General features: G+C 42.1%; 1 protein-coding gene across 3 annotated transcripts in view; it reads left to right on the top strand.

Moving 5' to 3' along the window:
- The window catches only part of CETN3 (centrin 3), a 111,726-nt gene that overhangs the window by 52,960 nt on the left and 42,772 nt on the right, over window positions 1-15,994 (top strand). For all 3 annotated transcript variants that reach the window (XM_086960898.1, XM_086960900.1, XM_086960899.1), the window contains exon 4: window positions 1,586-1,700. In XM_086960898.1, the coding sequence (XP_086817024.1) occupies window positions 1,586-1,700 (115 nt within the window). The remainder of the gene's footprint in view (window positions 1-1,585; window positions 1,701-15,994) is intronic.

Here is a 15,994-nt window from a genome sequence, read left to right as displayed (position 1 = left end):
TCAGTGGAACTGCGGCTACCTCACTGAAAAGGACCAACCAGATTCTGGGCATAGGTCAGTGACCCACGAATACCCCTTACACCCAGTATGCCATTCCGGCGGGGGAGGAAGGGGGAAGTATAAAAAATATTTTTACCAGAAACAGTTGGGTGCTGATTAATGTTTAAAGTAGTTATGCTCGGTTTCTATTTGAATTTACCATCATGGCTCAGGAATACATTCAGTATGGTCATTTGACTCTGCCCAAAGATTGTATGGACTGCTTTTAAAGAAGTGCAGGAACGTTCTCGCTGCCCTTTCTCACACATGACAATAGTAGAATTTTTTGACCATGTCAGACTCCAAACTTGAATAGGGGAAGTAGGGAAAAATTTGACAATTCTGGTATATGGAAGGCAATTGCCTAGGTGCAGGCTGTTCTAGTTTACCATTTAGTTACTCCCAGGGATCCCAAATTGCAGCAGCAGATATTAAAATATAGCAATGCCCTTCATAAGCCGCAAAATGTAAATATAAATCGTACGTTTTTTTGTGTTTTTAGTTTTTATCTTATGATTATGAAAGATTATACTTTTATTAGATCTCGCCTGCCCGACTTCTTTGCAAAGACCTTTTGTGGGGGCTATACCAAGAACCTATAGTAGGCTTAAAGTCCACTGACTGCTTCAATTGGTTAACTTTGTTTTCATTCTCATTTGCTTGCTTTAAAAAAAAAAAAAATTCTTCCCGTTTTTGCGTTTCTCCCCACGATTAAGCAACACCTCTTTGCCACACTTTTGATTGGCTGACTTGTACCCTTGCACAAACCAATTTTAGGGAACTACCTTTTTGAAGCAATCCATGAGTGCCTATGTTTTCTCTCTCTGACGTGCTTCTCCCCAGCCAAATACCTGCCCAAACCCCATTGTTGCTTACTGCCGCGTGTGCAGCGCTCTCATTTGTGTGTTTTTTCCTCAGGCAACTTTCCAACCCCATACTCTGTTTTTCTGTCTCCTTTGTGTGTTGCTTTTCCTTTTATCTTCCGCCCAGATTTATTTTTATTCATTCCCCACCCCACTCTCTGTTGCTTGCCTTACCTGCTCCTCTGTTGCTGTCCCACGCTTCACTTGGTGTTACATGAGCGCACATACATAATAATAAACACACGCACATACACACACATACACACCTACACTCACACACACACATTCACCCCAAATCGGCTATGTTATTGACACCTTTTTTTCTTTTCTTGACCTAAAAGTTGTGTTATAGATATCATTGGGTCTAAAAATTTGGAAGAGACAAAAAACCCATTTTAAGGAAGAGTATAAACAACTGAAAAATCTGATACACATGCATATCTACATGTGTTGGTTTGACTGCCTGACTTTGGGCGGAGAGGAATTTTTATTTGAAAAAAACAAATATATATTTTTTTATACAATTTGAATGTTTTATTTTGAAAGAAGAGGTAATATTTTTGAACAGGTAGGTATTTTCAGCTCGCATAACAGTTTCTAAATTAAACCGTGTTGTATAGAATACATAAGCAATTAAGAGTTAATGATCATTTGTGTTACATACTTCTGCTTTATTCCAAAAGGTTGCTCTTCGAGCCTTAGGATTTGATGTCAAGAAAGTTGACGTATTAAAGATTCTCAAAGACTATGATTGTGAGGCCCAAGGCAAAATCAGCTTTGAAGACTTCAATGAAGTTGGTATGTATTTTTGTAGCAGTTAAGTGGGGTTATTGTTTAATACAGTTACTTGACTGAATTCAGAATGCATTACAAACCTGCCTATTTAAATGAATTTTTTTCACTGAAATATTCTCTGCTGTTTTCTACCTTCATGCTTTAGCTACAGAAGTTTGAGGTGATTTCATATGTGATCAATTGAAAAATAATTAATTTAAGGCAGAGAAATACTCAGATGATAAGTGAAAGTATCGTGACAATTCTTAATTTAATATCCATTTGCTTATGAAAGCACGTTCTATGATACAGTTCCAAAGGGGTAACAAACCATGGCCCAACATGAGTAAACTTAAAACAGTTTGTTTACAGCTTTGGTAGATGTGGTGGAGGGGGAAGTGAAAAAGAGTGCCCCTAACCTCAAAGTTTCCAATTTTATATCAGGATATTGAGGGGTATTGAAATGCATGCATAAATGTTATGAAATAAATACATAGAAAATTGTGTGAGTTTTGTAACCACTGCCCAAGCCATTGGGGAGTGATTGTTTGGATTTCAGCATCTCTCAACCATTGAAAGCTTTGCAAGATCTCAGCTGCAACTTTGCAGTGGAACAGTGTCTCATCCAAAGACACTGCTTGTGTTCCGTAAACAGTATTTGATGTGAGTCTGCATCCAGTGGTGGGTGGTCTTCACCTGCCCATTGATGGTAAGTGCCCTGCCATTGGCAACCCACTCCTAAAAACACGACCAGCAGAGCTTCAGGGGCCCTATTATATAGGGTGCACTTTGTTGTGCCCTAGCACACATTAAAACAGGTGCACCTGGCATAAACAGTGAAAGTGCACATTATTACTAAGAATGTACTGCCTCCAGGGTAGTCGTGAACTCGTGCTGCCCCGGGGCAGCGTATTCAATTGAAATACGGAGTTGCTTGCAGGTGCAGTCAGTGACTGGGGGAGTCCATTGGACCCCCTTACCCCTCTTCAGAGGGCTGCCATCAGGGGGCACACTGACAGTTTTTAAAAGGGTTTCTTTGCAATCAGAAGAAGGTACACTCCTCCCTGGGAGTTCAATATAGTACCATCTGTATTTTTACCCCAAACTCATTCAGATTAGGAGAAAACGCTCGTCACATTTGAGATATAAAAATGTGCAGACATTATTTTGAATAAAATATATTCATCTTTTTGACCCGAGGCATCCAAACAATCCAATACTTGCTCAATTGTCTCATCATTCTACGTAATCAGAAGCCAAGCTGATTCCTTTCAAAATGTCCTAGAGCTTGTTTAACTAGAGGGAAATTAGGAACTGCAACTGTACTTAGAAGTATCATTGTTGCTGAAATTAACATAAGTGCTACATGTAAATTATTTCACACGTTAGATATTACTGTGTGGAATCTGATTCCACAATAGGCAGCCAACTAATGAAAGCATCTCCGTGTCACTGGTTTGGTTAAATGCACCGGTTTGAGGCATGTGAGCTGTAGATCACATGCTATTGACCCCAGACAAAATCTGAAAAGGAGGTTCACCTTGAATGGAAAAACCTTGGCACAGGTCAAGGATTTGACCATTTAGGCCACTATACAATACATAAGGAGTACAATGTCTTCAAACTTGGAGTCTCTTTATTTTTTATTTTTTTTATTTAGAGTCTTTTATAAAGCGTGCACATGACCTAAGGGTATCAGAGCGCTGTACATAGGGTTGAATGAACAAAATGATAGGTATAGACATGTACATCAAAAGTAAAGAGCCACAATAGGCTGTTGCAACAGATAGCACATTAAACAAGAGGTAATATCAATCCCACTCATAAAAATGTTTGATGGATGGCGCACTTGTTCCCCTTGCGTCAAACTAAGACTGGGAGTATTCCCAATTGGTGAGGTGACCAAGAAATGGATCGTTGCCAGTTTTAATTCTGAAGTTTTCCTCTTGCAGGGCGAAATAATAACCAGCTTTCTTTTTTATTATTATTCCCTCTTTGTTACTGTCAAGAGAAAATACCTCTTGCCTCTGTTTAAGATGTATAAGTTAGAAGAACAAATGAAGCCCAGGCGTCTTGCTATTGCATTGAAATACCTCTTTGCACGTTTGTTGTGTCTTATTCTTTTAATTCTGGCTGGCACATCAGGCAGAAATTATTGACGTTTTTATTTGTAACGTCAAACGTGGAAATCCCTTTTAATTATGTAATGGGACTGTTTGTTATCTCCTCTCTACTTTTAACCTTTATTTTAGCTTTTTTTTAAATGCTGTAATGCCACATGTTTTTTTATGTTATGTTATGTTATGTTATATTTATTCTTATATAGCGCACGGCTACTCAAAAAGAGTGTCCCGGCGCTTTTGATAGTGAGACCTACAGCAGAATAACACAACACAGTGATAAAAACAGAGTAGGAAGCAGCACAGAAGAAAAAAACAACCTATTGGGCAAACAGCCAGGTTTTAAGGCCCTTCCTGAACGCAAGTAAACTAGTAGCTCCGCGAAGTGTCAGCGGCAGAGTGTTCCACCACTGTGGCGCCAGCAGTCCAAAGGAGCGGCCTCCAATGCGGGCTCTCTTTACGCGCGGCACAGCCGCCAGAAACAGAGATTCTGATCTGAGAGAGCGAGCCGGATGGTAAAAGGCGAGTCTCCTTTGGAGATACTTAGCACCCACAGCATGGAGAGCTTTATAGGCCAAAGTTAACGCCTTGAAGGCAATCCGTTTACGGATAGGCAGCCAATGCAGGGTCTGAAGCAGGCCAGCAGCGCTGGCTCGCCTGTTTAGGCCATAGATAGCCCTCGCAGCCGCATTCTGCACAACTTGAAGCCGCTGCAGCAGATATTCTGGCAGGCCCAAGTAGAGGACGTATATTATATTCGAATAAATCAATAAACTTAATTTAAGTTGAATATTGCGTACTGCTTTATAATTTTTATTTGCCTAAATCTTGCACGGTTTACCTGTCTTTTTTAAAAATATATTGTATTGTTTTTCAAATTTACAGCAAAGAGAAAAAAACTTTGGTTCAGCCATTATGGTACACACCATTTTTACAGCACAATCATTCATTTATATGTTATGTTATCTAATATTTATAAAGCGCACGGCTACTCCCAGGAGTGTCCCGGCGCTAAGAAACAGAGACTACATAACCTCAAACAGAGCATTACACTACAACGAAGCTCACAGCTGAAAGAGCCATGTTTTTAGACTTCTCCTAAAAGTAAGGAGGTCCGGGATCTGTCTAAGAGAGAAGGGTAGTTATTCCACAGCCGAGAAGCCACAGCTTGGAAAGATCTACCCCCTACCCAGGAGAGCAGGACCTTCAGAGCTGAGCTCAAAGGCTGAGAAGAAGATCTCAAGGTACGCTGTGGAATATAAGGTTGAAATCTTTCCCTAAGGTAGGGGGCTCCAATCTTATGAAATGCTTTAAAAACCAAGACTAAGGCTTTAAAATGCATTCTTTTCCGCACAGGAAGCCAGTGTAGCGAGGACAGAAGCTGAGTTGTATGAGTCCTGGGCCCTGTCAGAAAAATGGCCCTTGCCGCCACATTCTGAATCACCTGTAGTCAGCCCAGAAGGTACTCCGGAAGGCTGAGATAAAGGAAATTACATAGTCCAATCTGGACACCACCAGTGTCTGGACCACTGTTTTTCTGTAGGGGACTGAGAACAGGGGGAATAAGTTCCACAGCATTCTCAAAACCCCGAAACAGACCCCAGCCACCATTTGGACTTGGGCCTTCATAGAAAATGCCACATCCAGTTTGACCCCTACATTTTTCACGATGGTGACAGAGGACGAAGGGAGGGGCATGTCCTGTGGCCACCAGGTGTGCCAAGCTTCAAACGGACATGGAACAAAGAAAATAATTTCTGACTGCTCTGAGTTACACTTTAGTTGATTATGTCTAAGCCAGGAGAAGCCTTAAGAGAGACAAGTGATAAGTTGCAGTTGAATTCGACACCCTTCTCGCACGTAAATAGCAGCTGGGTGTCATCAGCATATGACACTTTTCTGGCCCCATATTTCTCGGCAAGGAGGGCAAGAGGGGCCATATATAAATTAAAGTTGGCCTCAATATTGAGCCCTGTGAGAACCCAACATTCATAGGAGTAATCGCAGCGGCAAAAGGAGGTGACCAGATAGTTTGTGATTCAAATGACAATTAAGTATGTATGTTTGATGATTAATATTCTCCACCGCCTATCTACCACATGCTTAAAATTGCAAATAATCTACACATAATCGGCATGCCAATGTGCACTGTTCATCTTTCAGTGGCTGTGTACTGTTGTATCGTCTGTACCTACAGTGAGTCCAGCTAATATTGAATTTCGAAATGGGGGGCAGGAGGGTGGCATCTGCCTTAATATCAACTGATAACTTTTACCCCCTCCCTGCCCTCCCCAATGGCATTTCCCCATTCATGTAATCTCTGTAATTCGGTTCTTCCCCTTCTTTTGATAGTATATTTTTTTTCCTATCACAAAAAATATAATAGTATTTTTTGATTTATGCTTTGTCATGTCAGTATATTTCCATTAGCATTATTAACACTTCCATTTGTATTGGCAGGTCTACAGTTTCTTCTAGTCTTGTTTCAAACTTTTTGGTCTTCTTTTCTAGATGTACCTTTGCTACAATGACTGTGTGCAGAAAATGTACATTTCCGGCAAAGTTTCACTATTCTTATGATTAGATTTCTTGTTGGGCCTAAGGATAGTCTTTCTCTATAGAAAGTTCTTGATTAATATTCTAAAACACTGTTCAGTGAGTGGATCTTCATGTATATGCAAGATTATTTAGGATTTAGGAATTCAATGACGATACCTGTGGTAGAGAAATGGTTTTCCAGGTGCGTAGAATTTTTCCCTATGATGGGGCTTTTTAAATATTCATAACTATGCATATTCTAACCCATCTGGGACGCATCCTTCCACTTCCTCAGTGGCACCCTAGCGGCTGCAACTTTGGATGGCTCGTGGTGCAGCTGATCCGCATTTTGACACTCAGCCTGCACTATTAAAGGCAGCCTTACGCCGCTGGTGCACCAAAGGCAAGCCCGTCTGCGTCCGACTAGAGACCAGGACCCAGGACCCCTGCCTCTCCTAAGGTCCATAGAAAATGTTTTCCACAACCACCTGAAATTTCTTCACCCACCATGCTTCGAGTCTTGCAGATTATCAATTGACCCTTCAGCTGATAGGGTCTACTGCAATTACCGCCACTTTACTTGCAACCTGAAGAATCCTACCCTCGTTTTTAGGCAACATACCCACTAACACCCTGGAAGGGCACAGTAATACCGACGGCTCCACCAAGAGTGGTTTCCGCTTTTTTAGTTTAAACTGCTGCCCCTTGCGCAGACACCAACAATTCATCTTCAACTTCCTCATAGATACTGACACCGATGCCTTGTTCCTCACGGAAACCTGGCTACACGAAGCCTCAACATCCGATGTCATTTCCACATTGACTATCAACTATTGCATTAGTAGAAGAGATTGCAAACACAAGTTAGGAGGTGGTATTGCCATTTTTTATCTTGATACCTTTAAATGTAGAATTGAGGAACTATCCTCCCCCAATTCCAAAGCCCTTCTCTTCTCACATCATTTGACACCTAAATTTGCAGCCACCGGCTCCCTAATCTATCTACCTCTGGGCTACGCCGTAAATTTGGTGTACAACCAACCCTGACCTAATTTTTCCATACATCCAAAATGCTAACTTCACAGTCTTAGGTGACCTAAACATGCATTTTGAACACCCCACCTACAAATTAAGTCACTCTTTCAGAGACCGTCTGAACTCTCTCAACCTTAGTTTGATCACCTCTACCCCCACTCACACAAGAACAGTCACTCTGGATCCAATTTTACTAGTCTCACCATCGATCCTCCCAAGCCATTACTGTGGACAGACCACTTTGGAATTTCCTTTCTTCATCCCCGTCCACTCCTCTATTTTCCCCGGCGCAACAACAGGCCCCAACATAATGGTCTGGAACTGAGACGCACTTGACACTCCTGCTCTTCATTCCCAATTATCCAACACCTCTCCCCAACTAGCCCGCCAGGTTGACATAAACCAGCCCGTCGTCTACACTGGCTTAGAAACTCCCTTAACACTCTACTACCAGCCAAATCCATCTCTCTTGGAAGACAAAAAACTCGGCAAGCGACTTGAAAGGGAGTGGAGAACATTCTATAACTCCAAACTAAAATATAAATCTGCTCCAAGCCACTACCAAAGGAATTGCATAAAGGTTTGTGCCTCCCTTTTCTTCAATAAAATCTCCAAACCCAAAATCATTTGAAAATGCTTTTCAAAGTTGGTCAAGACCTGTACAGGCCCAGCAAAACAGCACCATCCCCTGCACTGTCAGAAGCCCAATGCGAAGAGGTGGCAGCCTATTTTGTAAAAAAAAGTTATAAACATTCAACTCACTCTGGCTTTGGCAAGCATTACCGAGTCCCAGTCCGTAATTAATACCATATCTCCTACTGCTGATCCATCTTCCGTTGCAGGAAACACTCACCTGGCGTTGAGCCAGCCTGCGGCTCAACTTCACTCTTTGCCCACGTTAGAGCCAGTGCAATTTATGGATCTGCTTCAATCGATTAAGTCAGGTTCTCCTCTCGATCCTCTCCCCCGGCTAAACTGAGCATCCTGAGTTCCAACATTCTGTCCCCCTTGGTCGAACTACTGAACTTTTCTCTAAAAGAGGGGTTCCTCCCTCGAGCCTGGAACCATGCCATGGTGCTACCCCCATTGAAAAAAAAAACACTTGGACCCATCTGACTGGTCCAACTACAGGCCCATCTCTCTACTTCCAATTCTCTCCAAAATACTGCAGAAGCATGTCAACACCCAGCTCACTTTGTTTGTAGAAGCCCAGAATGCCCTCCACCCCTGCCAGTCCTGATTCCGGTCCGAGCATAGCACTGAATCCGCAGGAGGTGCATAGCATCTCAGGTGGGTACTGCTCATGGGTTGCACAGCCGCCCTCATCCTATTAGACTTCAGCGCCGCTTTTTAAACTGTGCCTTATCGAAAGGCTGTTTCATCTAGGACTCCAGGGCACTGCTTTGTCCTGGTTGTCTTCCTTCCTGACGGACCGCATGTTTCAGGTTTTCTATACAAACGCTGCATCCAACACACACCCACTCTTCTCTGGAGTCCCACAGGGTTCTGCCCTTAGGCCAATGCTTTTCAATATATACATCCACCCTCTCGCGGACCTAGTGGAAAGCTGTGGCCTTTCTCGTTTTTTTTTACGTTGACAATACCTAGTTTATTTTCTCATTATTCTTGGAAGATCTCAACTCATGCCTCGGCCATGTCTCTACCTGGATGCATTCAAACTCCCTAAAGCAAGACCGAGGTAATGGTATTAGGTAGAAATCCTCAACTCTGGGGGCCCCAGCACTAGCCATCCTCACTTGGAACCCCTCCTGTAGCCACTCACAAGGTGAAGAACCTTGAGTTTTGGCTAGACTCTAATCTCTCCATGAAGCCCCAAGTGTTCAAGGTCGCCTCCTCATGCTTTGGCACTAGGAGGTGACTTACAAAAGATCCTGTGGATACTTCCCTTCTTGGCCCAGAGAACTGTCACATAGGCCATGATTTTGTCCTGGCTGGATTACAGAAATATCCTATATCTGGAGCTGATAAGACTGTGATCAGACGCCTTCAGGTGGTTCTGCATTCGGCCACCAAACTGTTGTTCTGGCTCCCTAAACACTCCTCCATGTCCCACCTTCTTCATGATCTCCACTGGCTTAAAGTGAACACGCGTATTGATTTTAATGTACTGTGCTACATTTACAAATGCCACTTGTGCTCAGGGCCGCAGTACCTGCAAAACCTGGTCACCTCCTACCATCCCTCTCGCACTCTTAGCTCTAACTTTCGCTCGCTGTTTAAAGTTCCTAGAGTCAACGAGCCCGGATGGGTGACTGCTTCTTCCCGGAATGCAGTTCCAGATTATGGAACTCTCTCCCGGAATCTATTCGACGATGTTCTTCCCTACTTGCCTTCTGCAGAAAGGTAAAAACGTGGCTATTCCAATCCTCTGCCTCATGTTTAGTAGCTTAAACCTGGATAACTTCATTACGACTCCCGAAGCTGTTTAGTCGTCCGCCTAAGTGCTAGGGAACCCTATGGGCAGCTATACGCTATACAAGACTGCAGTAAATATAATAATAATAATAATACTCATTTCCAGAACCGGAGAATTCTTTGAAGCAAATTCTGGACCTTTTCTTCCTAAGTAAATTCATAAAGAAACAAATTGAAAATGACAACACTCCAGGAGGTCATCCAGTGGATGCGAAAAAAATAACTATATGTCAACTAAATACCTAAAGGACATTTACTTTCACATCCCCATGAACAACAGATAAAAAAAGTTACCTTTGGTTCTTCATCACCCAAAACCACTGTCTATTGCATTAGTGGCATACCTAAGAACGACGGGGATAACATGTATACCCCTACCTAAACGACTGGTTGTTCATGGCAAGCTCATTTTCCTAGTGAAATACAAGCTTCAAGATGGTCATGAGCCCCCTTCACAAACAGGTTCATGATAATCCTGGAATTGTCATCAACACAGCCAGAGAGGGAAAATATATTTCTGGAGCAAAGAATCAGTAAGGACAAGAACCTTATCTCCCCTTAAGAGGATTCAAGGGTTCGCAGAACAGGCTCACCGCTAATGCAAGGGTCCGTTGACAGTGAAGACTGTGGGGAAAATGATGGGCATGATGACCTCCTGTATCTGACTGATTCACCATGCAAGACTGCATATGAGACCAATTCGGGAATGGATCAAAAATCAGTGGTCACAGGCAGTGGAAAGTTGGGAAAATCTAGTGGTTGTAACCAATATGTACAAGAGTCGACCTAGTGGAACATGGACAACAGTGGGTTAGCTTTAAGTACAGCCAACTCCAGTGGTGAGAATCAACACATGCTCATCCCACCCAGGCTGCGGAGCGCACATGGGACTACTTGGTATCAGAGGACAATGGAAAGAAGAAGAGGCTAACCGACACATAAATGTCCTGAAGCTTCAAACTGTTCCTGTCCCTTAAGGCATTCCAAGCTCAAGCATAGGAAAAGACAGTGCAAGTCCAAGCAGATGAGGCAACCACAGTGCTCTGTCTCATAAAACAAGGAGTAACAAGTTTGCATGTGCTGCAAAGCTAGCACAGGAGATTTGAACTTGGGCTAATCTGTAAAGACAAACCTTGATAGTATTGTGTTTTTATCTAGGAACCTGAATCAATTTTACCATTTTATGCCCTTGTATGGCTATAATCAATAATATCCCTATAATGGCATAAGAATCAGATCCATATTTCAGTAAATCGCCCTTGCAGTCCAAGGCACGGCAAAGCTACTTCCTTAGATTCCTAGAAAGCACAACGAGTTCTTTCAACACACCAAACCTCCAGCAACCTGGGAAATCCCCACTTGCTTTGTTTTGATTTGTAATAGAACTCTTGCGAGCACTGTAAGAACGGCCAGTTCTTAGTGACATCTTTAATGACGTCTTATGTCCAAACCTTACGTCAAACTCTGCACCTTTCAGGTATAAATATACCAACGTTGCCTTAAGCAAACACACGGTGGTGGTTTTGGAGCAGAGCAGCTATCTACTTTCCTAAAGCCCAGCTGATGCGAAAAGCCCATGGACGCTGCACCTCCTCTCTGACGCGTTTAGAAAGACGCTGTCTTTTCTCCTGCCGCGAAAATCTAGCTCCGGAGTTTCTAGCCTACCCTTGCGGGTGACTGGGATATCGAGTCCTGAGAGAGAGATACCAGACCTCCTACATTCTATTCCCAAGGTACAGTGCTGACTAAACCCTTAGAGAGAATTCTTGAATCGGATTCTTTGCAAAACCAACTTAACTTAAACTGCTACTTACTTACTCCTTCCCACGTATTAGGCTTAGGTCAGGTACACCGGGGTAGGCATATTTTAGAAGCACCAGTTGAGCACGTTAGCCAATGTATATATGTATGCATATATTTTATCCATTTTAAAGTGTCTTATGGCTAAGAAACCATATCAATGCTTTTACAGTATTATTTCATAATACTCCTTTTACTGTACGTACTTTACTTTATATTAAGTATTGCAATTGTGGCAATTCATTTCTCTTGCATGAGAAGGAAGACTGCTCAATAAATAATACCTTTTATTGAAAACGCCCGTCTCTCTATTCTCTGCACTCTGGTGAAACTAAGAACACACTTCTGACTGAGTGAAGTAGCTGGTTAATCAGTTGTAGGGAGAAGGAATGAGAGGTCCATTCATATCCCCGGTATAGTAATCAGATTTATCACTAGCAAGAATGGACACTTGTAGCTTCATAACCTTTGGTTATACTTGAAACACTCTCATAAATTCCTTGATTTTAAATGCGGTATATATCTGTGATCCGCCCCTTATCAGCGTTATGCCATAGTCACCGGGTATTTCAATAACGTGCTATATGCCAGCCTCATCCTGAGGCAACCTCCGGTCTGGGTAGCAGTGTCAAGAGATTGAAATTAAAATTAAAAGACTCTCCCAGATGGAGGGTGTAGAGAAAAAGGGGAAATGACAGTGAGGTTTTTTCTTTATAAAAAACAATAGTTCCCCATACAAAAAAACTTTAATATAAATGGAGAAGTAGTGTTATTAAAAAAGGAATTGCGATATTGTGGTCAATCGGGTAACTGGATTACCTTATATCTTTTACAAAACGGTCGACATGTTTCTGCTCCTTTGGCCCATCCAGGTCTATAGAGCATTCGTCAGGACATACACAACATATAAGTACTCACACCATTTGTGTAGTTTTCAAAAATGTTAGAATTCTTAACACTTGTTTGTAATGGATTTCTGGAGAGGGAGACAAATTAACAAACATCCATATTTTGCATGTAAACATCTCATATAGCACATTCACAATCTTCTGATTCTAGAAAGATGAATACACACATATCTGTACTCTTACTTTTTAACAGTACTCTTACTTTTTAACAGGAACTGAATACAGTGGGAATTCTGGAGGTTCATGTTGGTCCAAGTTTGAACATTAATGGAGACAGGGAGCAGCCAGTCAATATAATGTGTGTTTTAAGAAATGCTACGCAGCGTGCTGGCATTATGATGGTCATAAGTGATACTTGACCTGAATTCTATTGTTAAGCATGACACAGAACGAATTATAAAGGGTGGCACTCACGTGCTGCATGCTGCTTAGGCACAGTCAGACGTTTTACATGTTTTAAATGTGCAGTTGGTAATGGGTCACAGAAGTTTTAGCGATACTGTGACTCCGAAAAGCTTGTTGTTACTAAGCTCTATGTTCGGTGTGGGACATATTCAAGGGGACGGTAGCTTAGAAATAGAAATTTTACAGCGCTCGATGTTCAAAGAGAAAATAAAATTGTTACCTTCGAAAAAAGTGTGTTTGAAGTCCTCGGGGTGTATCAATTCCGATTATACCAGAGCTGGATAAAGTATAATGGAATGGTATGAACAAATTAGTTCAAAGTGGGGCAGTTTAATCTTTTTGGGGCAAAAGCGTTCGAAAAAACGCCAGAGTCGGCCGCCATTCTTACCCGCGTGTGTGGAGGTGTCCATCTGCTAGTGCTGACTCTGCCCCCGGAAGTATGACAAGCTATGCCTGATCCCGTCCTAAATATAGTGTAATAAAGGAAGGACTATGGGCAGGTCGGAGCTGTTCAAAGGTGGTTCGAGACTGATATCACGAGGTGGTACAGTAATTTTCGTGATAGAGGCACACAAATATCGGCAGACAGAGGTATTCTATTCATGGATAAACTTTCCAGCGGCAAACGCTACAACACACGATTTCCACTATTACAAAATAAAGGAACCTCCGGATGAATACACTCTTTTCGAGGATGTTGAAATCCCACTAAATTACCAAGAGCACCTGCTCTGGTTTAAAGGCGCCCTAAAACATACTGATCACATAACCAGGCTCGGTCCACTAGGTAGACCAGGAGCAACGTGGCTGGTTCTAGCCAGCTACACACCACATCCAGACATCGAAAAAATGTCAGACAAGGAACTTTTAGCCCAGCTAAAAGTACTAATTAAAATTCATAGACAATTAGTCTAATATGTAATGCGGACTGCAACAGTCCAACCAGCTATTAACATTCCACAGCTGACCCCTCATCAGGGAAACACAAACAAAATTACACCACAGAACATACAATCATGTCTTGGTAAAACACCCGCAAAACGGGACCAAATTCCATTCTGGCTAGCACAAAAGATAACTCAAATAGAGGCAGTATTCCCGAATACTACCCCTAGTGAGAAACACAGAATTCTGACTATCTGCCTTCCAATGGGGGTCGCACCACATGTGGAGGATTGTGACACTTGGGGCACAGTCTTTGCTTCCATTTACACAAAAAACACTTGGTGTTCCATCACTGGCGGTAATACCAGATGTACTAAGACAGATTCAAAATGAATACGGTCCAGAACCTGCTTTAACTCTGGGTATGAAATTACTGAAAGACTTCAAGCAGGTCTCAGCTATATTATTAGCCAACATAAAAGGAGAAGCAGCATCTGTGGCGATCCGCCAAAAATTGAAAGAAACAGATATAACAGACCAACCAATTGAACTTGCCAGAATCATAGAAAAATCCTATGAAGAACTAGGTAGAGATAGTTTGGGTGGGAAACCGGTAAAACCCCAATTACTTGAAAATCCTGAAAAGATATTTATTAAAAATAATCTAAACACTCCAAAAAAGAGCTGGGATGGAAATAAACAATCCACTCCCAAAGAAAAAAGATTCCAGTCCAGAGGAAGGTCTCCTCGGCGGAGGGAAAGAACTCCGAACCGAGAACACAAGTCTCCCCAAAGGGAGCCCTCTGAAAAAAGATACAACCTTAGAAATAGGGATAATTTGAAAAAGCCTGATAGATATCAAGATATTGATACACGTCCCTCTCGATCTTTTCAGACTTCCTCGCAGAAATCGGAAAGAGGAGGACGGTCAGAACACAGGCAAGAGCACGTCCAGTCCAAAGACAAGGAACCTGCTCAAAGTAAAAAATTACAATTTCCCAGAAAGAAAGAAGGTAGCAAGTATTAAAATAATCAAACATGCCGAGGATACTGAGGACACAGCTGAAAAACGGAGAGTGGGCACAGACGATGCTAGACAGCGCAGCAGAAGTGACAATAGCTCGCAAGATCCTGATGAATCATCTGGAGACAGTGGACACGAATGAATACATTCAGGTGAAAACTGCAGATACCAGAGTTAGGGGACCTCATAAAATATACGAAATAACATTGCGTATAGAGGGAGATAAGACTGGGAAGGTAAGGGGTCTGTTTTGGGATAACCTCTCAAAAGGCTATGACATCCTATTAGCTGAGAAAGACTGGCCACCGGAGTTTGTCACGGAGTGCCCTCATGGCGAAGAAATGATTATGCCTGCCTTCGCAAATCATATTCCAATACATAGAAAATACATATATGCAAGAAAATGGGCAGTAGCTCAAGCACCTGCATTATATAAAAATCATGTAGGATGGGATGAGGACTCTCCTCCTCACAAAATCCGGTTAAAATGTCAACCAACTGCACAAAGACAGTACCCAATTAAGCAAGAAGCTAAAAAACAGGTCAGGGAGATCTTAGATCAACTTGAATACCAGGGGGTGATTGAAACATGCACCTCTCAAATGAATAATCCTTTGTTTCCTGTCTCCAAACCAGACGATTCATATAGTCTAGTCTTGGACTACAGACACATTAACTCATGTTGCAAGACATTTGCTGTACAAAATTCGCACAGTGCGGCACTAATGAGTAACATAGTTTGCAAAAAATTCAAAACAACATTAGACATTACTAATGGATTCTTTTGTCAAAACATTGCACCGGAAAGCAGGTATTTAACCGCTTTCTCAATAATGGGGTCTCAGGTAAATTTCTGTCACTCCCACAGGGGTTCAATAATAGCCCAGGTTTATTCTCAGCAAGAGTAACAGAGTTACTCCAAATATATGATGATGAGGCATTATCTTATGTCGATGACCTCACATATCTCAGATATGATGACCTGGATACTCACTTGAAAAGAGTGAACACCATAATACTTGGGTTCGCAGCAGGGGGTTACAAATTCAACTTTAAAAAGTCACGAATTGCCCATCTAACTATCCTATTTTTAGGATACGAATTATCAAGTGAAGGCAAAAGCCTAGCAGACAACTTCTTAGAGAAGTGCGCTGTACTCCAAGCACC

This window comes from Lissotriton vulgaris, chromosome 3_1 (genome assembly GCF_964263255.1).
Source record: "Lissotriton vulgaris chromosome 3_1, aLisVul1.2, whole genome shotgun sequence".
NCBI classification, from domain to species: domain Eukaryota; kingdom Metazoa; phylum Chordata; class Amphibia; order Caudata; family Salamandridae; genus Lissotriton; species Lissotriton vulgaris.
Note: the sequence above shows the minus strand (reverse complement) of the source record. Positions and strands in the feature narration are given on the sequence as shown.